At 48.6% G+C, this 24,513-nt stretch overlaps 1 protein-coding gene and 1 pseudogene across 5 annotated transcripts in view; both read left to right on the top strand.

Moving 5' to 3' along the window:
- MDM4 (MDM4 regulator of p53) overlaps positions 1-24,513 on the top strand; it is a 214,033-nt gene that overhangs the window by 158,321 nt on the left and 31,199 nt on the right. For all 5 annotated transcript variants that reach the window (XM_063955239.1, XM_063955236.1, XM_063955235.1 and 2 more), the window contains one exon: positions 19,154-19,237. In XM_063955239.1, the coding sequence (XP_063811309.1) occupies positions 19,154-19,237 (84 nt within the window). The remainder of the gene's footprint in view (positions 1-19,153; positions 19,238-24,513) is intronic.
- LOC135052301 (5S ribosomal RNA) lies at positions 17,356-17,474 on the top strand (annotated as a pseudogene).

Raw genomic sequence — 24,513 nt, 5'->3', positions numbered from 1 at the left:
TGTTTGTTGATGATTGGAGCTTCTGCACCTGACCTTGTACTGATCAGGCCTGTCACTGCTTGGCTTTCAAGATCAGACGGATTTGGGCATAGCCAGTGAAGTATGGCAGTAGTAATATGATTCAAACAAATGAGAGAGCGTGTGGTTTCGGCATTTATACCAAATTGAGAACTTCTGCTGTCCCGCTAATCTGCCCCAAGTCCCTGTTACAGTTGCATTGCAGGGAACTTGATATCTGGCAGTGGATGAGAGGGTTCTCGAAAAAAGAAAGTGGAGAGAGAGTGTGCCCCAACTTCTGCTGTTCAGTCATATAGAATTATAGTGGACGGTGAATGAGAGAGGGGGTACAGAGAGGAAAGGAGGTGGTGAGCTGAGACTCCCCAAAATGACCATGCATAAGTGTCTATCATTGACAATATTGGACCTCTACTCTCAATGGCATTGTGAAAAACCGATGACAAACCATCACTCACTATGAAAGGTTATTTAAGTAATGTATATGTAAAAGATTGCAAGGAGGTTATGAATATGTTTCATTCATTGGCAGTACAACATGCGATACATTCATTGATAATCCACATGGAAAAGGTACCACTTAATTTCCTGCAAAGGTTGTACAATAAAATATGCAACACATTAATCTGAGTACTAGTTAGGTTATAAGTAATTTTACATTCATTAGTAACCCACATGAAAAAGGAAAACCTCTAATTGCATACCAAATAGTGCAGTTAGACATGAGGTACAAAATGGTAAATATAGGTTCCATGTAGGCTAAAGAAATTTACACCAGAGAGAGAAGGAATATGTTGCTAAAATAGAGTAGAAAGCCACTATATGAAAGGTTTCTATAATTAAGAAAGCCATGATGGGCTATACGATACCAAGAGAGCAGGTGTGGACCAGACCGTGCACTGTCTGGCTCCACTAGTTCACAGACGGGCCGTTTCACCACTGTGTGCCTTGTTCACTGAATTGTTACTAATGAATGTATTTTCTCTGACGTCCTAGTGGATGCTGGGAACTCCGTAAGGACCATGGGGAATAGACGGGCTCCGCAGGAGACTGGGCACTCTAAAAGAAAGTTTAGGTACTATCTGGTGTGCACTGGTTCCTCCCTCTATGCCCCTCCTCCAGACCTCAGTTAGAATCTGTGCCCGGCCAGAGCTGGGTGCTCCTAGTGGGCTCTCCTGAGCTTGCTAGAAAAAGTATTTGTTAGGTTTTTTATTTTCAGTGAGATCTGCTGGCAACAGACTCAGTGCTACGTGGGACTGAGGGGAGAGAAGCAAACCTACCTGCTTGCAGCTAGCTTGTGCTTCTTAGGCTACTGGACACCATTAGCTCCAGAGGGTTTGAACACAGGGCCTGACCTCGATCGTCCGTTCCCGGAGCCGCGCCGCCGTCCCCCTTGCAGAGCCAGAAGACAGAAGAGAAGCGATGAAATCGGCGGCAGAAGACTCCTGTCTTCATTAAGGTAGCGCACAGCACCGCAGCTGTGCACCATTGCTCCCACAGCACACCACACACTCCGGTCACTGTAGGGTGCTGGGGGGGGGGGGGGGGGGGCGCCCTGGGCAGCAATAAAAATACCTTTGGCATAAAAATACACATAATACAGTCTGTGACTGTATATGTGTAAAACCCCCGCCATTTTTTTGTCAGAAACAGGACAGAAGCCCTCCGCTGAGGGGGCGGGGCCTTCTTCCTCAGCACACCAGCGCCATTTTCTCTTCACAGCTCCGCTGGAAGGAAGCTCCCCAGGCTCTCTCCTGCAGTATCCTGGTACACAAAGGGTGAAAAGAGAGGGGGGGGGGGGCACATAAATTTAGGCGCAAAAATTGTATATACAGCAGCTACTTGGTAAACACTGAGTTGTAGTGTAATCCCTGGGTTATATAGCGCTGGGGTGTGTGCTGGCATACTCTCTCTCTGTCTCTCCAAAGGGCCTTGTGGGGGAACTGTCCTCAAATAGAGCATCCCCTGTGTGTGTGGTGTGTCGGTACGCGTGTGTCGACATGTCTGAGGTAAAAGGCTCCTCTAAGGAGGTGATAGAGCGGATATGTGTGTGAGAGGGTGTCTCCGTCGACAACGCCGACACCTGTTTGGATATGTGTAAGTGCTAAGGTGAATTTATTGCACAAATGGTTAGGGAACACACAGGAAATCTACCCATGTCTGTCCCTATGTCACAGAGACCTTCAGAGTCTCACAATGCTCACTATCCAAAATAACAAACACTGGTATCGACATGGAGTTGAACTCCACTGTCGACTACGATAATGCAAAGTTACAGCCAAGATGGCTAGAAGGTATTCAATATATGATTATTGAAATAAAAGATGATTTGCATATCACTGATGACTCATCTGTCCCTGACACGAGAGTACACATGTTTAAGGGGAAGAATGCTGAGGTAAATTTCCCTCCTCTCATGAGGAAAAAGAGCGGGAATCTCCAGACAAGAGACGGCAGCTTCCCACAAGAGAATTCTCAGGCTGTATCCTTTCCCCACTAGGGCCAGGATGTGTTGAGAATCTTCCCCTAGGGTGTCCTGTTTGCACAGACGGTAGCACTTGCTATTCTCAGGGATCCTGCAGATAGCATACACATTCTAGTATACTACCCAGACCGGCGATTGTGTCGGCATGGGTTTATAGCGCTGTGGCAGCGTGGACAGATACCTTATCAGCAGAGATTGAGACCCTAGTAAATATATTAAAGATGCTGTCTTAAGTGATAGATATATAGTTATAAAGCATGCCCAAAGAGACATGAGTATACTGGGTCCTAGAGTCAAAGCTATGTCGATCTCTGCTTGACGTGTCCTGTAGAATATGCATTAGACAGATGATGCCGACTTAAGAGGCATATGGAAGGCTGAGGATTGTGTGGAGAAGGGTTCTCGGGCCTGGTCTCCACAGCTATAGCTGGTAATTCTGCTAGTTTGCCTTATATTCCTGCACAGCCTAAGAAAGCACGACATTATTAAATGCAGCCTTTCGAATAAAGAAACAAGAAAGTCTGAGGTGCGTCCTTTCTTGTCAGAGCCGGGATCAACACAGCTAGTTCCCAGGAACAGAAGTCCTCCCCGTCCCCTACAAAAATCCACCTATGCCGCTGGGGCTCCACAGGCGGAGCTAGGCCCGGTGGGGACACGACTTCGTAAGTTCAGCCACAAGTGGGTTCACTCCCTGTTAGGTCCCTGGGCAATAGATATTGTGTCTCAGGGATACAAGCTGGACTGTGAGAAGATGCCCCCTCACCGACGGCCCTGCGGGCTTCCCCCCAAGAGTGGGAGCCAGTGTTAACTGCAATTCACAAATTGTATCTTTAACAGGTGGTGGTCAAGGGTCCCCTCCTTCAACAAGAGGGTGTTATTATTCGACCATGTTGTAATCCCGAAACCAGACGGTTCGGTCAGACCCATATTGAATTAAAAATCCCTGAACATATACCTGAGAAGGTTCAAGTTCAAGATGAAATCGCTAAGAACGGTCAGGGCAAGCCTAAAAAGAGGGAGACTTTATCGTGAATCGGGTCATAAGGGATGCATACCTTCATGTCCCCATTTATCCACCTCATTAGGCGTACCTCAGAATTGCGGTACGGGATTGTCATAACCAAGGTAATGGCGGATATGATTGTGCTCCTGCGGAAGCAAGGTGTCACTATTATCACGTACTTGGACGATCTCCTCATACAAGCGAGATCAAGAGAGCAGTTGCTGAACAGCGTATCACTTTCCTAGGCACTGCCTCTCCTAGGCACGATCCTAGACACAGACCAGAAAAGGGTTTATCTCCCGATAGAGAGAGCTCAGGAGCTCATGACACTGGTCAGGAATCTATTAAAACCAAAACAGGTGTCGGTGCAGCACTGCACTCGAGTCCTGGGAAGGATGGTGGCATCATACGAGGCCATCCCCTTAGGCAGGTTCCATGCGAGGACCTTCCAATGGGACTTACTGGACAAGTGGTCCGGATCACCTCTTCAGATGCATCGGTTAATCACCCTATCCCCCAGGGCCAGGGTGTCTCTCCTGTGGTGGCTGCAGAGAGTGCTCACCTTCTCGAGGGCCGCAGATTCGGCATTCAGGACTGGATCCTGGTGACCACGGATGCAAGCCTCCGAGGGTGGGGGGCAGTTACACAGGGAAGAAATTTCCAAGGTCTGTGGTCAAGTCAACATACTTGCCTTCACATCAATATCCTGGAACTAAGGGCCATATACAACGCCCTAAGTCAAGCGGAGATCCTGCTTCGCGACCAACCGGTTCTGATCCAGTCAGACCGCAGGGGTTCATGTAAATCGCCAAGGCGGCACAAGGAGCAGGGTGGCGAGGGTAGAAGCCACCAGAATTCTTCGCTGGGCGGAGAATCAAGTAAGCGCACTGTCAGCGGTGTTCATTCCGGGAGTGGACAACTGGGAAGCAGACTTCCTCAGCAGGAACGACCTCCACCCGGGAAAGTGGGGACTTCATCAGGAAGTCTTCACGCAGTTTGCAAATTGATGGGAGCTGCCTCAGGTGGACTAGATGGCGTCCCACCTCAATAAAAAGCTAAAAAAGGTTTTACGCCGGGTTAAGGGACCCTCAGGTGATAGCTGTGGTCGCACTAGTAACACAGTGGGTGTTCCAGTCGGTCTATGTATTCCCTCCTCTTCCTCTCATACCCAAGGGCTGAGATTTGTAATAAAAGGAGGAGTGAGAACAATATTCTTTGCTCCGAATTGGCCAAGAAGGACTCTGTACCCGGAGCTGCAAGAAATGCTCTCAGAGGACTCGGGGCTTCTGCCTCTCAGACAGGACATGTTGCAACAGGGGCCCTGTCTGTTCCAAGACTTACTGCGGCTGCATTTGACGGCATGGCGGTTGAACGCCGGATCATAGCGGAAAAGGGCATTCCGGATGCAGTTATTCCTACGCTGATAAAGGCTAGGTAAGACGTGACAGCAAGACTTTTTCACTGTATATAGCGAAAATGGGTTGCTTGGTGTGAGGCCGGGAAGGCCCTACAGAGGAATTCCAGCGGGGTCGATTCCTACACTTCCTACAGTCAGGAGTGACTATGGGCCTAAAATTAGGATCCATAAAGGTCAAGATTTCGGCCCTATCCATTTTCTCTCAAAAAGAACTGGCTTCACTGCCTGAAGTTCAGACGTTGTTCCGGGGGTGCTGCATATTCAGCCTCCTTTTGTGCGACCGGTGGCACCTTGGGATCTTAACGTTGTGTTGGATTTCCTGAAATCCCACTGGTTTGAGCCACTTAAGACCGTGGAGCTAAAATATCTCACGTGGAAAGTGGTCATGCTATTGGCCTTAGCTTCGGCTAGGCGTGTGTCAGATTTGGCGGTTTTGTCATGTAAAAGCACTTATCTGATCTTCCATATGGACAGGGCAGAATTGAGGACTCGTCCCCAATTTCTCCCTAGGGTGGTATCATCGTTTCATTTGAACCAGCCTATTGTGGTGCCTGCGGCTACTAGGGACTTGGAGGATTCCAAGTTGCTGGACGTTGTCCGGGCTTTGAAAATTTATGTTTCCAGAACGGCGGGAGTCAGAAAGTCTGACTCGCTGTTTATTCTGTATGCAGCCAACAAGGTTGGCGCTCCTGCTTCTAAGCAGACTATTGCTCGCTGGATCTATAGCACGATTCAGCTGGTTCACTCTGCGGCTGGTTTGCCGCATCCAAAATCGGTGAAAGCCCATTCCACAAGGAAGGTGGGCTCTTCTTGGGCGGCTGCCCGAGGGGTCTCTGCTTTACAGCTTTGCCGAGCTGCTACTTGGTCGGGGTCAAACAAGTTTGCGAAGTTCTACAAGTTTGATACCCTGGCTGAGGAGGACCTTGAGTTTGCTCATGCGGTGCTGCAGAGTCATCCGCACTCTCCCGCCCGTTTGGGAGCTTTGGTATAATCCCCATGGTCCTTACGGAGTTCCCAGCATCCACTAGGACGTCAGAGAAAATAAGAATTTACTCACCGGTAATTCTATTTCTCGTAGTCCGTAGTGGATGCTGGGCGCCCGTCCCAAGTGCGGACTCTCTGCAATACATGTATGTAGTTATTGCTTAACTAAAGGGTTATTGTTATGAGCCATCCGTTAAATGAGGCTTAGTTGTTGTTCATACTGGTAACTGGGTATGGTTATCACAAGTTGTACAGTGTGATTGGTGTGGCTGGTATGAGTCTTACCCTGGATTCCAAATCCTTTCCTTGTTGTGTCAGCTCTTCCGAGCACAGTTTCCCTAACTGAGGTCTGGAGGAGGGGCATAGAGGGATGAGCCAGTGCACACCAGATAGTACCTAATCTTTCTTTTTCATCCACTAGGGTCACTGGAGTACTCTTGGGATATGGACGGCTTTAGAAGAACAAAGGCTCTGAATATTTAAATTTAGAACTCTCCACCCCTCCATATCCCCGAGTACCTCAGTGTTTTTTCTGTGCTCACAGCACTAACAAGGCTTGTGTGGAGTTCCCACACTTAGTTGAAGATTTTATTAATTTTTCATTTTTACTTTTACATTTTTACTTTCTCTGACGTCCTAGTGGATGCTGGGACTCCGTAAGGACCATGGGGAATAGCGGCTCCGCAGGAGACAGGGCACAAAATAAAAGCTTAAGGATCAGGTGGTGTGCACTGGCTCCTCCCCCTATGACCCTCCTCCAAGCCTCAGTTAGATTTTTGTGCCCGGCCGAGAAGGGTGCAATCTAGGTGGCTCTCCTGAGCTGCTTAGAATAAAAGTTTAGTTAGGTTTTTGTATTTTCAGTGAGTCCTGCTGGCAACAGGCTCACTGCATCGTGGGACTAAGGGGAGAAGAAACGGACTCACCTGAGTGCAGAGTGGATCGGGTTTCTTAGGCTACTGGACACTAGCTCCAGAGGGACGATCACAGGTTCAGCCTGGATGGGTCACCGGAGCCGCGCCGCCGTCCCCCTTACAGAGCCAGAAGAGACGAAGAGGTCCGGTGAAATCGGCGGCAGAAGACATCCTGTCTTCAGACTAAGGTAGCGCACAGCACCGCAGCTGTGCGCCATTGCTCTCAGCACACTTCACACTCCGGTCACTGAGGGTGCAGGGCGCTGGGGGGGGAGCGCCCTGAGACGCAATATAACAGAATACCTTAGGTGGCAAAACAGAATACATCACATATAGCTCCTGGGCTATATGGATGTATTTTAATCCCCTGCCATTTTACACAAAAAAGCGGGAGATAAGGACGTCGTGAAGGGGCGGAGCCTATCTCCTCAGCACACAAGCGCCATTTTCCCTCACAGCTCCGCTGGAAGGACGGCTCCCTGACTCTCCCCTGCAGTCCTGCTTCAGAATCAGGGTAAAAAAGAGAAGGGGGGGCACGTTTGGCAGCAAATAAATATATTAACAGCAGCTATAAGGGAGTAACACTTATATAAGGTTATCCCTGTATATATATATAGCGCTGGGTGTGTGCTGGCAGACTCTCCCTCTGTCTCTCCAAAGGGCTAAGTGGGGTCCTGTCCTCTATCAGAGCATTCCCGGTGTGTGTGCTGTGTGTCGGTACGCGTGTGTCGACATGTATGAGGAGGAAAATTATGTGGAGGCGGAGCAGTTGCCTGTGTTGGTGATGTCACCCCCTAGGGAGTCGACACCTGACTGGATGATTGTATTTAAACAATTAAGTGATAATGTCAGCAATTTGCAAAAAACTGTTGACGACATGAGACAGCCGGCAAATCAATTAGTGCCTGTCCAGGCGTCTCAGACACCGTCAGGGGCGCTAAAACGCCCGTTACCTCAGTGGGTCGACACAGACCCTGACACAGATACTGAGTCTAGTGTCGACGGTGACGAGACAAACGTAATGTCCAGTAGGGCCACACGTTACATGATCACGGCAATGAAAGAGGCATTGAACCTTTCTGACACTACAAGTACCACAAAGAAGGGTATTATGTGGGGTGAGAAAAAACTACCAATATTTTTTCCTGAGTCAGAGGAAATAAATGAGGTGTGTGAAAAAGCGTGGGTTTCCCCCGATAAAAAACAGCTAATTTCTAAAAAATTATTAGCATTATATCCTTTCCCGCCAGAGATTAGGGCGCGTTGGGAAACACCCCCTAGGGTAGATAAGGCGCTCACACGTTTATCAAAACAAGTAGCGTTACCGTCTCCTGATACGGCTACCCTCAAAGAACCAGCTGATAGAAGGCTGGAAAATATCCTAAAAAGTATATACACACATACTGGTGTTATACTGCGACCAGCAATCGCCTCAGCCTGGATGTGCAGTGCTGGAGTCGCATGGTCGGATTCCCTGACCGAGAATATTGATACCCTGGATAGGGACAATATTTTGTTAACTATAGAACATTTAAAGGATGCATTACTATATATGCGTGATGCACAGAGGGATATTTGCACCCTGGCATCAAGAGTAAGTGCTATGTCCATCTCTGCCAGAAGAGCGTTATGGACGCGACAGTGGTCAGGGGATGCGGATTCCAAACGGCACATGGAAGTATTGCCGTATAAAGGGGAGGAGTTATTTGGGGCTGGTCTATCGGACCTGGTGGCCACGGCAACGGCTGGAAAATCCACCTTTTTACCCCAGGTCACTCCACATCAGCAGAAAAAGACACCGTCTTTTCAAACTCAGTCCTTTCGTTCCCATAAGTACAAGCGAGCAAAAGGCCATTCTTTTCTGCCCCGGGGCAGAGGAAGAGGAAAGAGACTGCACCATGCAGCCGCTTCACAGGAGCAGAAGCCCTCCCCTGCTTCTGCCAAGTCTTCAGCATGACGCTGGGGCTTTACAAGCAGACTCCGATATGGTGGGGGCCCGTCTCAAGAATTTCAACGCGCAGTGGGCTCACTCGCAAGTGGATCCCTGGATTCTACAGGTAGTATCGCAGGGGTACAAACTGGAATTCGAGGCGTTTCCCCCTCGTCGTTTCCTGAAGTCTGCTTTACCAAAGTCTCCCTCCGACAGGGAGGCAGTTTTGGAAGCCATTCACAAGCTGTATTCCCAGCAGGTGATAATCAAGGTACCCCTCCTGCAACAAGGAAAGGGGTATTATTCCACGCTGTTTGTGGTACCGAAGCCGGACGGCTCGGTGAGACCAATTTTAAATCTGAAATCCTTGAACACTTACATAAAAAGGTTCAAATTCAAGATGGAGTCACTCAGAGCAGTGATAGCAAACCTGGAAGAAGGGGACTATATGGTGTCTCTGGACATCAAAGATGCTTATCTCCACGTCCCGATATACCCTTCTCACCAAGGGTACCTCAGGTTTGTAGTACAAAACTGTCATTATCAGTTTCAGACGCTGCCGTTTGGATTGTCCACGGCACCTCGGGTCTTTACCAAGGTAATGGCCGAAATGATGATTCTTCTTCGAAGAAAAGGCATTTTAATTATCCCTTACTTGGACGATCTCCTGATAAGGGCAAGATCCAGGGAACAGTTAGAAGTCGGAGTAGCACTATCTCAGGTAGTGTTACGTCAGCACGGGTGGATTCTAAATATTCCAAAATCGCAGCTGATTCCAATGACACGTCTACTGTTCCTAGGAATGATTCTGGACACAGTCCAGAAGAAGGTGTTTCTCCCGGAAGAGAAGGCCAGGGAGTTATCCGAGCTAGTCAGGAACCTCCTAAAACCAGGACAGGTCTCAGTGCATCAGTGCACGAGGGTCCTGGGGAAAATGGTGGCTTCTTACGAAGCGATTCCATTCGGAAGATTCCATGCAAGAACATTTCAGTGGGATCTACTGGACAAATGGTCCGGATCGCATCTGCAGATGCATCAGCGGATAACCCTGTCGCCAAGGACAAGGGTGTCTCTCCTGTGGTGGCTGCAGAGTGCTCATCTACTAGAGGGCCGCAGATTTGGCATTCAGGATTGGATCCTGGTAACCACGGATGCCAGCCTGAGAGGCTGGGGAGCAGTCACACAGGGAAGGAATTTCCAGGGCCTGTGGTCAAGCTTGGAAACGTCTCTTCATATAAACATTCTGGAACTAAGGGCCATTTACAATGCCCTAAGTCAAGCAAAACCTTTGCTTCAGGGTCAGGCGGTGTTGATCCAATCGGACAACATCACGTCAGTCGCCCACGTAAACAGACAGGGCGGCACGAGAAGCAGGAGGGCAATGGCAGAAGCTGCAAGGCTTCTTCGCTGGGCGGAAAATCATGTGATAGCACTGTCAGCAGTATTCATTCCGGGAGTGGACAACTGGGAAGCAGACTTCCTCAGCAGACACGACCTTCACCCGGGAGAGTGGGGACTTCACCCAGAAGTCTTCCACCTGATTGTAAACCGTTGGGAAAAACCAAAGGTGGACATGATGGCGTCACGTCTAAACAAAAAACTGGACAGATATTGCGCCAGGTCAAGGGACCCTCAGGCAATAGCAGTGGACGCTCTGGTAACGCCGTGGGTGTACCAGTCAGTGTATGTGTTCCCTCCTCTGCCTCTCATACCAAAAGTACTGAGAATCATAAGAAGGAGAGGAGTAAGAACTATACTCGTGGTTCCGGATTGGCCAAGACGGACTTGGTACCCGGAACTTCAAGAGATGCTCACGGACGAACCGTGGCCTCTACCTCTAAGAAAGGACCTGCTACTGCAGGGGCCTTGTCTGTTCCAGGACTTACCGCGGCTGCGTTTGACGGCATGGCGGTTGAACGCCGGATCCTGAGGGAAAAAGGCATTCCAGAAGAAGTCATCCCTACTCTGGTCAAAGCCAGGAAGGACGTAACCGCAAAACATTATCACCGCATTTGGCGTAAATATGTTGCGTGGTGTGAGGCCAAGAAGGCCCCTACAGAGGAATTTCAACTGGGTCGTTTCCTTCATTTCCTGCAAACAGGACTGTCTATGGGCCTAAAATTAGGGTCCATTAAGGTTCAAATTTCGGCCCTGTCGATTTTCTTCCAGAAAGAACTGGCTTCAGTACCTGAAGTTCAGACATTTGTAAAAGGGGTGCTGCACATACAGCCTCCTTTTGTGCCTCCAGTGGCACCTTGGGATCTCAATGTGGTGTTGAGTTTTCTAAAGTCACATTGGTTTGAACCACTTTCCACTGTGGACTTAAAATATCTCACATGGAAGGTGTCGATGCTGTTAGCCTTGGCTTCAGCCAGGCGTGTGTCAGAATTGGCGGCTTTATCATATAAAAGCCCTTACTTAATATTTCATTCTGACAGGGCGGAATTGAGGACTCGTCCTCAATTTCTACCTAAGGTGGTTTCTGCATTTCACATGAACCAACCTATTGTGGTACCTGCGGCTACCAGGGACTTAGAGGACTCTAAGTTGCTTGACGTTGTCAGGGCCTTGAAAATATGTTTCCAGGACGGCTGGAGTCAGAAAATCTGACTCGCTGTTTATCCTGTATGCACCCAACAAGCTGGGTGCTCCTGCTTCTAAGCAGACGATTGCTCGTTGGATTTGTAGTACAATTCAGCTTGCACATTCTGTGGCAGGATTGCCACAGCCAAAATCAGTAAAAGCCCATTCCACAAGGAAAGTGGGCTCATCTTGGGCGGCTGCCCGAGGGGTCTCAGCTTTACAACTTTGCCGAGCAGCTACTTGGTCAGGGGCAAACACGTTTGCTAAATTCTACAAATTTGATACCCTGGCTGAGGAGGACCTGGAGTTCTCTCATTCGGTGCTGCAGAGTCATCCGCACTCTCCCGCCCGTTTGGGAGCTTTGGTATAATCCCCATGGTCCTTACGGAGTCCCAGCATCCACTAGGACGTCAGAGAAAATAAGATTTTACTTAACGATAAATCTATTTCTCGTAGTCCGTAGTGGATGCTGGGCGCCCATCCCTAGTGCGGATTGTCTGCAATACTTGTATATAGTTATTGTTACAAAGATTCGGGTTATTATTGTTGTGAGCCATCTTTTCAGAGGCTCCTTTGCGTTTATCATACTGTTAACTGGGTTCAGATCACAAGTTGTACGGTGTGATTGGTGTGGCTGGTATGAGTCTTACCCGGGATTCAATATCCTTCCTTATTATGTACGCTCGTCCGGGCACAGTATCCTAACTGAGGCTTGGAGGAGGGTCATAGGGGGAGGAGCCAGTGCACACCACCTGATCCTTAAGCTTTTATTTTGTGCCCTGTCTCCTGCGGAGCCGCTATTCCCCATGGTCCTTACGGAGTCCCAGCATCCACTACGGACTACGAGAAATAGATTTATCGGTAAGTAAAATCTTATTTTTTCACTTAGCACATCCCTTCCCAGTTTCTGTAAAAACATGGGTCCGGGATAGTGCCGCTGCACGGACAGCGCATGGCGTGTCGGTCCTCACAAAGAGCACCCTCGCAGCCACAGGCAGCCCACTTCCTACTGCAACAGCTGGACGGAGCTTACAGATAGAAGCCCCGTCGCAGCCATAAACTGAAGAGCTCGGAGCTTACAGATAGAAGCCCGTCGCAGGCCTCCCTACAACAAGGTATGCTGGGGAAACGGGGCGGTCGGCGCAGGCTGCCGCCCCGCTGTGTGGGGTCCGTGTTGTAATGCCGCCCGCTCCCGCCGCTCATACAGCCGGCCCGCCCCAGCCGCTCCGTCCGGCCGCCCCAGCCGCTCCGTCCGGCCGCCCCAGCCGCTCCGTCCGGCCGCCCCAGCCGCTCCGTCCGGCCGCTTCGTCAGCGCTGTATTGCAAGTGCCAGCGCTCAGAGGGGGAGACCCGCCGCAGCTCGGCTAGCGAAGCCGGAAGCCGCTACGCGCCGCTCCGGCCAGCCGACCTCCGCTGCTCTGCAATAAGTGTCCCTCGCCTCCCTGCAATGAGCTTCTCGGCTCCCCGCTGAGACACAGCGCTACAGGGAGTACAGGGGGAAGGGGGGGGGGGGACCTGGCTGAATACAGCGCGGCTGCAAGGGGGAAAATGTAAGGGAAAGAATAGCATGACAGGCTGCCATATCTATAGGTGGTATTAATAGAGAGCCTATATTAAACTGCAGTCAGCAGGCAGAGCCTATATTAACACTGGAGCATGTATTGTGACCTGCCTGTGATTATCACTGTATAATAGGCTATTGAGCCTATATTAACACTGGAGGCATGTATTGTAACCTGCCTGTGATTATCACTGTATACTAGACTGTGATTATCACTGTATAATAGACTATTGAGCCTATATTAACACTGCAGCAGGTATTGTAACCTGTCCTGTGATTATCAGTGTAAGCATGGCATGGGGGCCATTTTAACCATGCTTCCTGTTTCTTCCAGTTTGTAATTCCAGAATGTTCCTGCCCTACATCTCTACTCCACCGGAGGCGCAGGGGTGTTAGTGGGAATTTTGGTTCAGGTTTCACATAGGCTGTCCATGTGAACTGTATTTCGGCCATAAATATATATATATATATATATATATATATATATATATATATATATATATATTACACACCTTAAGTCGTGCAAGTGTCTGTCCTTTGGCTATTGTGTTGTCTGTCTGTATAAGGAGTAAGGCTCCAGCACAGACCGGTATCAAGACGGAAATACTCTGGTCCGGCGTTTAAAGCCTTTAGACTTCAGTCTTTTCAAGGCTGTGGTACAAAAACAGTCACGCCTTGTAACGCCAGGGCGCTAAAGTCACAACAAGCCAGTGGCTTGACGGGCTCCCAGCCCATCTCGAATTTCCAATTGTGGGAGCGCGCCTTTACACGTTACATTTGCCGGGTTTCCAGACATCCACTCATGGATGTATCCGCTATTTAGGGTTAAAAGAAAGCTGTCTCCCGCCACTGCGGTTTTTCAAGGCAGGACTGCCTCTGTCGGACGACAAGAAGGCGTTTTGGCAGGTTGCCATTCAGTCTCGGCTGGATTCAGCAGTTTTTAATTCCAGGCTTGGTACACCAACAAGGTCAGTGTTATTATTCCCGTCTGTTTGTGGTACCGAAGCCGGAGGGCTCCGTCACAGTCTCAATCAGTAAGTCGCTTACTACAGATTGAAGATGGAATTTCTGCGGACAGTATTTGCATATTTGGAGCCACAAGATTGCATGATTGCGCTTGATCTCCAGGATGCGTACTTACACATTCCGGTTTGGTCACCTCATCACAGGTTCTTGCGTTTTGCAATACGCCACAACCATTAACAGTTTCAGGCTCTACCGTTTGGCCTCTTGTCAGCGCCTCGGGTATTCACCAAAGTGATGTTTGTGATGATAGCTCATCTCAGATCCCTGGCAGTGACAATCGTTCCATACTTAGACGATCTGCTCATAAGAGCTCCGTCTCAACAGATGCTCCTCCGACTTGCGCTGCTAACATACACCACGGTTGCAGTGTCAACTTCAAAAACAATCTCATCTAATTCCGTCTCAACGACTTCAATTCCTAGGTATGATTCCAGATACGGTAAATCAAAGAATTTACCTACTACACCAGAAAGTACAGATTATACGCCATCTGGTACAATTAGTGCTCAAGCCACGCACACTATCGGTACATTTGTGTATTCGCCTATTAGGAACAATGATGGGCTTTCGAATCGCTTCAGTTCGGAGCTTTTCACTCGCGTCCATTTCAACAGCAGTGGTCGCCCTCACATAGGCAGATTCCCCACAGGGGGGCGAGGGTGTCTCTACTCTGGGCGAGAGTCTCAGAGGTTGGGGAGTTGTAGTTTAAAATGGTCAGCGACAGGGTCCCTTAGACGGATCACGACAGATTGCTGTCTTTAAATGTCCTGGAACTCCGTGCAATTTACAATGCACTACATGCTTCGCTCTCAGACTGTCCAAGTGCAGTCAGACAACGCGACGGCAGTCGCATACACAACAACCAGGGAGGAACGAGAAGCCGCATGGCAATGCGGAAAGTAGCTCGAATCCTCAATTGCCCAGAATACCACAAGGTGATATTGTCGACTGGGTTCATTCCGGGAGTGGACAACTGCTAGACGGTTGATCTCAGCCGTCGGGATTTTCATCCAGGAGACTGGGCATTAAATCCAGAGGTGTTTCACATGTTGGTCCACAGGTGGGGTTACCCTCAGGTGGACCTGATGGCATCTCGCCACAATTACAAACGCCCCAGTATGTGTCCAGAACGACAGATCCAAGGGCAGTGGCGGTGGATGCTCTCACAATCGCATGGCCGTACAGCCTCGTGTATCTGTTTCCACCGTTTTCCGCTGCTCTCTGAGTTGCTAAAACGGATCAAAAGAGAGTCCGTCACAGTCATACTAGTGATGCCTCATTGGTCTCGGAGAGCTTGGTTCTCGAATCTCCGCGGACTACTCGCAGACGATCCTTGGCCGCTCCTACTACGTCCAGACCTGTTACAACAGGGTCCGTTCTTTTACCCCTATTTAGCGCGGCTGCGTTTGACGGGGTGGTCGTTGAGACCGCCCTCTTAAGAAGAGAGGGCATTACAGTATCGGTTATACCAACCATGTTACGAGCTACGAAGCCGGTTACGGCAGCTCATTATTACAGAATTTGGCGTGCCTATATAGGTTGGTGTGAAGCTCGGAAGTTTCCGACATCATCTTTCAAGTTATCCCGTATTCTGTTATTTTTACAGACTGGGTTGGATGGAGGACTGCGTTTATCTACACTGAAGGTGCAGGTATCTGCGTTGTCAATTTATTTTCAAAGACGATTGGCTCTATTGCCGTCGGTACACACTTTTCTGCAGGGTGTCCTCAGAGTACAGCCTCCATTTATTCCACCTACAGCGCCATGGGACTTGAATCTGGTTTTAGATTTCTTACAGTCTTCATATTTTGAACCCTTACAGCAAGTGGATATTAAGTTTCTCACTTGGAAAACGATTTTTCTTCTAGCCTTAGCTTCGGCAAGGCGTTTTTCAAATTTGGGTGCCTTGTCATGCAAGCCACCGTATTTGGTGTTTCCCGATGACAGAGCGGAACATCGGACGAATCTCGATTTCTTACCAAAGCTAGTGTCATCTTTTCACATCAATCAACCAATAGTAGTTCCTGTGTTGACAGCACATTCTAGAACTCTGAATGTGGTACGCGCATTACGCGTTTGTGTCCCGAACGTCTACAGTTCGTAATACGGATACGTTGTTTGTTCTCTATGATGCTGCCAAGTGGGGTTGGCCAGCTTCTCAGCAGACCTTATCCACATGGATAAAACGGACTATACGTCAGGCTTACCTTAAGGCTAGGTTACAGTCGCCTATATCAGTAATAGCTCATCCCACAGGTTCTGTGGGAACGTCATGGGCAGCTGGTCGTGGAGCTACTACGACGCAGCTTGACCGTGCGGCTACATGGTCTTCATTGCACACGTTTGTGCGCTTTTACAAGTTTGATACGTTTGCGGCATCAGCATCTAGCTTTGGCCGCCTAGTGTTACAGGTGTCAAACAGCTCTCCCGCCCACGGGGGAAGCTTTGGTACGTCCCAAGAGTACTCCAGTGACCCCTAGTGGATGAAAAAGAAAATAGGATTTTGGTACTTACCAGGTAAATCCTTTTCTTTGAATCCATAGGGGGCACTGGACGCCCACCCAGAGCAGTTTTACCTGGGTTGTATTAAGCTCAGGGGATCTTATGGTAACACATTTTCACCGACTGGTTCAAATTATAAGGTTCTATCGGTTATGGTGTCAACTGTTTTGTTGTCAGTAACGTTATGTGTCAACTTTGTTGTTGTCCGTTATGTTATAGGTAATTCTCCATTGTCAACCTCTCTAGTTCCTGTTCGGCTCAGTAAAAAACACTGAGGTACTCGGGGATATGGAGGGGTGGAGAGTTCTAAATTTAAATATTCAGTGCCTTTGTTCTGCTAAAGCCGTCCATATCCCAAGAGTACTCCAGTGCCCCCTATGGATTCAAAGAAAAGGATTTACCTGGTAAGTACCAAAATCCTATTTTCTTTTAGAGTGCCCAGTCTCCTGCGGAGCCCGTCTATTCCCCATGGTCCTTACGGAGTTCCCAGCATCCACTACGGACTACGAGAAATAGAATTACCGGTGAGTAAATTCTTATTATACTTATAGCCTAACTAGTACTCATGACCTTCTTGCAATCTTTTACATATCCAGTATTATTTCACAATGCCTTTAAGATCAGAGGTCCAATATTGTCAATGATACTTATTCATGGTAATTTTGGGTAGTCTCAGCTCACCACCTCCTTTTCCTCTCTGTACCCCCTCTCTCCCATTCACCGTCCACCCGTCCACTATAATTCTATATGACTGTGAACAGCAGAAGTTGGGTCTCTCTCTCTCTCTCTCTCTCTCTCTCTCTCTCTCCCCCCCCCCCCCCCCCCCCCCCCCCCGCAATGCAACTGTAACGGACTTGGGGCAGATCAGCGGGACAACAGAAGTTCTCAACTTCATATAAATGCCGAAACCACACGCTCTCTCATTTGTTTGGATCATATTACTACTGCCATACTTCACTGGCTACACCCAAATCCGTCTGATCTTGGAAGCCAAGCAGTGACAGGCCTGATCAGTACAAGGTCCGGTGACTACCTTGGAATATCAGGTGCAGTAGCTCCAATCATCAACAAACAGCAGAAGTGGTGGAGAAAACATTGGCCTTAACTCTATACCTATTCTACTAATTACAACTACAATCTTTGCAAGACCACCTACCAGAGAAAGAAGCTTCAATATAGCACAACCATTACAAAATATCAAGGGAGCCATTATCAAGGAGTATATCTACCATTATTGAAAATCATTTTCCTCCATTAACAATATTACACTCCTGATATACTAAGATAATATACGTATCTTTGATTTTAATATTTTTCACCAGAAGCATATTGGAATTGGTTATGTACACAGAGCAATTTGTTTGTTGTCAACATGGGGCATGTCAACCCCTTATACTAATACCATTCAACTCCACCTAAGGTGACTGTTTTTTGTATGCAAGTCTGTGTCCATTCTTCTTTTGATTAACCATAATAAAAGTTAAGTTTTAACATATTTTATATCCATCGTGTGCCCCAACAAAGTCTCTTTTTTGTTTTGTACACTATAATTTATACCACTGACTCTAGGAGCACCACCAACTTTTACATCAAGCACCCCTATCGGGTATCCTTCTATTGTTACACACTGTTGGTCCACTCGCAAGGGTATATATACAACTCCTTGCGATCTCAAATCCAGTGCGGTGCCGACCCCTATTAGTCTGTACTCCCAATATTGTCACATGATAAACACCCTTTCCCCCTCCTTCCCCCACGCCACCATCAATGCCCAGTATGTGGTGCACCCCTTCCTCCCCCATAACCTTTTTTGATCCTGTGTGTTCTTGTTGAAGCTCTCCTGGTTGCATTTCCTCCAGAACCCGGAGACCATAGAGCTTAAACTGCAGTGGGAATCCATGGGCAGGTAAGGGCATGTGCTTCCTGGGCAGCCATGGGTCTCCACGGCTCACCAATGGGTCTCCTACCCTAGAGATGAAGCCCTCGCAAAACCAGACACCCCTCCCCCACCTGAACGGGTGGCTCTGCTCCGTAGCTGCTCCCCCTTGTAGTAGCAGCAGCTGTTCATGTAGTCAGGTCTTTCATGGTTCCTGCATGAGGAAGAGGGTGGCCACAGTGAAGCACAGATTAAAGGGGGGTACTCACGGGAGAGATGTGTGCTGAACGATCTTAACACAGACCGCTCAGCACACATCTCTCACCCCGCTCAGCACAGCGCGATGTGCTGAGCGAGGGGAAAAGCCGACGGGGGGCCGCTCACTTCACACAACGGTGAAGTGAGCGACCCGCTAGATTGAGCCTGCATGCAGCTCAATCTAGCATCGGCGATAGCGATGCGCGGGGCCGCGCATCGCTATCGCTGGAGGGCATACACACGGCAGATCCGTGCTTAAAATCTAAGCAATCTAGCAAGATTGCTTAGATTTTAAGCACGGATCTCTCCGTGTGTACCCCCCTTAACAGTAGCCTCATACCGGGAGCACCAGGGAGTCACAGCCCTGTTGTCGCTCTATTCATCAGCCGTATGCAGTGCTCTCTGATTGGGAGGAGAGAGAGAGACCAGGGGAGGCTGCAGGCGGTGAATGGATGGGGAGACGCTGCAGTGTGCAGCAAATTCATCACAGTGCGTCCTCTGAATTGCGCCCCTCCCTGCATATAGTGAAGACGCCACACATTGCATATTTGCTATCCCTGTAAATGTTGGCTTATCAGGAATTTTGTTTTTTATGTTCCTCAGGTGATTGAACTGACTATATATGAGGATGATTTAGAGGACACACAAAGTCTGAGCGACGACACAGACACTGATCTCTCATCTGAGGTTTGTCATTGTTAAATTAGATTGCAGCATTTTATTTGCCAACATTTGTGGTCTTGCCATGCGTCTTCAACTTGCGGCCCTCTAGCTGCTGTGGAATTACAGATCCCAGCATGCCTTGACACAGTTTTGCTATTAAGGCATGCTAAAACGGAGCAGGGCATGCTGGGATATGTAGTTCCACAACAGCTGGAGGGCCACAGGTTGAAGCCATGATTTATGCTGTACTCGGTTCTTCTGAGAGAGAATAGTTAACACTCCTATAATCTAGCAGTACAAAAACATTTGTAAGTCAGGCATTAGTAGCTGTGATTATGTATGTATATAGAATAGGAATAGGTGCTTGTGCAGCTCATTCAAAGAGAGTTGCCCACCTCTCAAAAGTAACATGGATGAAAAACAATGGTTATTACTTTTTGATAACTGCTCATTAAAGGACACTGATATTCTCAATTCATTCAGGTGTGCTTTATATGGCCTGATCTTTTTCGAAGTTTTAATAATACAAACACTTTTTGAACAGATGTTTTAAACAAATATTACTAATCTTTTTGACCGTAGTAATGTATAGCTTCATATGTAATTTGTATGGCCTATTCTACACCAAACAGCACTCTCCAAACTCTTTTCTCATACGTCCTAGAGGATGCTGGGGTCCACTTCAGTACCATGGGGTATAGACTGTTCTGCAGGAGCCATGGGCACTCTAGTGGAGCTCTACTGAGTTTCACTAAAAAGACTTTGTTAGGTTTTTTATTTTCAGGGAGACTGCTGGGAAGTCTCCCTGCTTCGTGGGACTTAGGGGGAACAAGTAGGAACCAACTTCCTGAATAGTTTCATGGCTCTGCTTCTTGCTGACAGGTCACCATTAGCTCCTGAAGGGTACTGAACACTAGCTGCGGCTATGCGCTCACTCCCACAGCACGCCGTCACCCCCCTAAAAGAGCCAGAAGTCAGAAGACTGGTGAGTAGTATTACCGGAGGTCTGCAGAGAGGGACCTCCAGTCATCGTGACGGCTTAAGGTACCGCGCAGCGGGCGGGAATGCTGCGCGAACATGCTCTCCATAACACAGGCACAGCAGGGCGTGGGATGGGGGTGGGGGCGCCCTGGGCAGCATGAAACTTACTCTTTAACTGGCAAAATGTAGCATATGATGCCGTGGCACAGTCCTACGCCCCCGCCAGTATAAAAAATAGCCAGCACACTGCTCAGCGCCATTTTCTCAAGGCAGGCTGCAGGGGAAGAAACGCTGGTACTCCACTTCTGAATCAAGTATCAGGGTGCAAAAAAGGGGGGGCAGAGTGTATATTGGTGCTCAATTATACTATTTGGCATTGTAAAAGCGCTAAAGGTCTCTGTAGACATTTTACATGACACAGGGATTTTAGTCACTGACGCTGAGTTGTGAACTGGCAAGTCCCTTTCTGTGCCCTCTGACAGATTTTACTGTGGGTCTGTCCCCTATAAGCCCCGGAGTATCTGTGGTGTGATTGTGCACGTGTGTGACATGTCTGAGGCAGGGGGCTCTTCCCCTGAGGGAGCCATTTTAGGGACACAGAGTTGTAATGTGGTGGCGCTGCCGGCACACAATGAGCCTGAATGGGTGAAAGAATTACGTGATAGTGTGAATCTTATAAGTAAGAGATTGGATAAGTCTGAGTCTCATGCAGAAACCTGGATAAAATCCGTGGAAGATGTGATTTTTAGTAGTTCTGCTTTTTCATCCATAGGGGATCCCACTGGGTCACATAAAAGGTAATTTGCACAAATAGTACAAACTGATACCGACACGGACTCTGATTCCTATGTCGACACTAGTGATTCCAGGGGAATAGATCCAAAATTAGCGAAAAACATTCAATAAATGATTGTGGCTATAAAGGAGGTCTTAGAAGTTACGGAGCCACCTCCTTTACCACAGGAGAAGGCTTACTTTTATAAAGAAAAGAAACCTAATGTAACTTCTCCTTCATCCACTAGGGGCCACTGGAGTGCAGATACAATGGGGATATAGTAGGCAGTAACTGGGAGCTGGCACTTTAAATTTATAACCATGTGACTAGCTCCTCCCCTACTATGTCCCCCCTCCAAGCCAGTCTTATTTTAGTGCCCGAGGGAGCTGGTTCACTCTTGGGACTTCTGAAGATTTTTTTTTTACTTTTTTCTTTTTCTTTCTTACACTCACAGACTGGCATCTCTGCCACTGCCAGTCTGCACCGCGGGAGCTGCCGGCGGGGTCCCATCGCAGCTGCATGCGGCTCGGGATGGGCCCCGGCTGAAGGAGACGCTGAGCTGGCCGGACACCGCTGCGTGTGGCGCGTGTCGGGGCCGCTCCGTCGGCAGAAGATTCCGGCAGCACGGCAGCGGTAAGTATCGGTGGCCGGACACCGCTGCGTGCGGCGAGTGTCGGGGCCGCTCCGTCGGCAGAGTATGAGTGGCCGGACACCGCTGCGTGCGGCACGTGTCGGGGCCACTCCATCATATGCAAGCAGTGGTGAGTAAACACCCCCCTCCACATTGATGTATGATTTAACTATTACACTGTGTGATTACTGATGTCTTTTGATGTGCATTTACTGCTGCAATATGCTCTAAGTAACACATTTATTCCCTCAGTGTGCCCACTGTATGATTACTGAAGTGGATCAGGGTTAAGACAGAGGCGCCTTTTCTAGTTTAAAATCGGCACCATTAAGGGGGGGGGGGCGGAGCTTCAGTGCGCTCTGTACAGCGAGCTCAGCGCTCCCCGGCCGCGGCACACATTGCCGGCAGGGGATACAGGGCGCTCACCGCTTCGTGGAACTGAAGCGGGTTAGTTTAAATTTGGCGCCATAGCGGGGGGCGGAGCTATCTCCCGCTCTGTACAGCGAGCGCTCCCCGCGCCCCGGCCGCTGCACGCATTGCCGGAGGGGGATACGGGGCGCTCTCCGCTCCGTGTGAAGGCTCCCGCTCTGTACAGCGGGCTTAGCACTCCCCGGCCATTGCACACATTGCTGGAGGGAGAGGCAGGGAGCTCACCGCTATGTTAACGTTTGAATTGGGAGGGGGAGGAGCTTAATCCCGCTTTGCTCAGCGGGCTCTCCGCTCCCCAGCCACAACATCACATAGTTCTATAGATAGGAGCCTGCTCTATATCAGGGGCTCATTAATGCTTCCAGTATGCATCATCTTTATAAAGAGCTTTTATAGCTTAGTGGGCCAATAGCAAAGCATATTACGCATAGGAACCCAGGTTCACATCTCGCCCTCTACCTAATTAGGTTTATGTATGTATGTATATATGTGTGTGTGTGTGTGTGTGTGTGTGTGTGTGTGTGTATATATATATATATATATATATATATATATATATATATATATATGTGTGTGTATATATATATATATGTGTGTGTGTGTGTATATATATGTGTGTGTGTGTGTGTATATATATGTGTGTGTGTGTATATATGTATGTATGTGTATATATATATATATATATATATATATATATATATATATATATATATATATATATATATATATATTTACAATACCATATATAGTGGCAATGTTTTATTATAACACAGACCTGGGTTCACATTTCCACATAGCTCCGCCTTGCCACATAACTTTTCCCCCCGGCTTTTCTCGCAGGCTGGCTGCCATTTTGGGAAACCAGCGGAGCCTCCGAGAAACATGTATTTGCACCTTTTTCTTCCTAATTAGCAGTACACTACATACAGGGCGGGTGTTGCCTTCCCTTTTTCTCTGACGTCCTAGTGGATGCTGGGACTCCGTAAGGACCATGGGGGATATAGCGGCTCCGCAGAAGACAGGGCACAATAATAAAAGCTTTAGGATCAGGTGGTGTGCACTGGCTCCTCCCCCTATGACCCTCCTCCAAGCCTCAGTTAGATTTTTGTGCCCGACGAGAAGGGTGCAATCTAGGTGGCTCTCCTGAGCTGCTTAGAATAAAAGTTTAAGTTAGGTTTTTTATTTTCAGTGAGTCCTGCTGGCAACAGGCTCACTGCTACGAGGGACTTAGGGGAGAGAAGTAAACTCACCTGCGTGCAGGATGGATTTGCTTCTTAGGCTACTGGACACCATTAGCTCCAGAGGGATCGAACACAGGCCCAGCCATGGAGTCCGGTCCCGGAGCCGTGCCGCCGACCCCCCTTGCAGATGCCGAAGTTGAAGAGGTCCAGAAACAGGCGGCAGAAGACTTTCAGTCTTCATAAGGTAGCGCACAGCACTGCAGCTGTGCGCCATTGTTGTCAGCACACTTCACCAACAGTCACCAACTGTCACTGAGGGTGCAGGGCGCTGGGGGGGGCGCCCTGGGCAGCAATGTATAATACCTTTTTATGGCTAAAATACATCACATATAGCCCTTGAGGCTATATGGATGTATTTAACCCCTGCCAGATCTCACAAACTCCGAGAGAAGAGCCCGCCGAAAAAGGGGCGGGGCCTATTCTCCTCAGCACACGGCGCCATTTTCCTGCTCAGCTCTGCTGTGAGGAAGGCTCCCAGGCTCTCCCCTGCACTGCACTACAGAAACAGGGTTAAAACAGAGAGGGGGGGCACTTATTTGGCGATATGATTACATATATAAAAATGCTATAAGGGAAAACACTTGTATAAGGGGTTGTCCCTGTATAATTATAGCGTTTTTGGTGTGTGCTGGCAAACTCTCCCTCTGTCTCCCCAAAGGGCTAGTGGGGTCCTGTCCTCTATCAGAGCATTCCCTGTGTGTGTGATGTGTGTCGGTACGTGTGTGTCGACATGTAGGAGGACGATGTTGGTGAGGAGGCGGAGCAAATTGCCTGTATTGGTGATGTCACTCTCTAGGGAGTCGACACTGGAATGGATGGCTTATTTAGGAATTACGTGATAATGTCAACACGCTGCAAGGTCGGTTGACGACATGAGACGGCCGGCAAACAAATTAGTACCTGTCCAGGCGTCTCAGACACCGTCAGGGGCTTGTAAAAACGCCCATTTACCTCAGTCGGTCGACACAGACACGGACACTGACTCCAGTGTCGACGGTGAAGAAACAAACGTATTTTCCTTTAGGGCCACACGTTTCATGTTAAGGGCAATGAAGGAGGTGTTACATATTTCTGATACTACAAGTACCACAAATAAGGGTATTATGTAGGGTGTGAATAAACTACTTGTAGTTTTTCCTGAATCAGATAAATTAAATGAAGTGTGTGATGATACGTGGGTTTCCTCAGATAGAAAATTATTGGCGGTATACCCTTTCCCGCCAGAAGTTAGGGCGAGTTGGGA

The sequence above is a fragment of the Pseudophryne corroboree genome, chromosome 2 (assembly GCF_028390025.1).
Source record: "Pseudophryne corroboree isolate aPseCor3 chromosome 2, aPseCor3.hap2, whole genome shotgun sequence".
Taxonomy (NCBI): domain Eukaryota; kingdom Metazoa; phylum Chordata; class Amphibia; order Anura; family Myobatrachidae; genus Pseudophryne; species Pseudophryne corroboree.
Note: the sequence above shows the minus strand (reverse complement) of the source record. Positions and strands in the feature narration are given on the sequence as shown.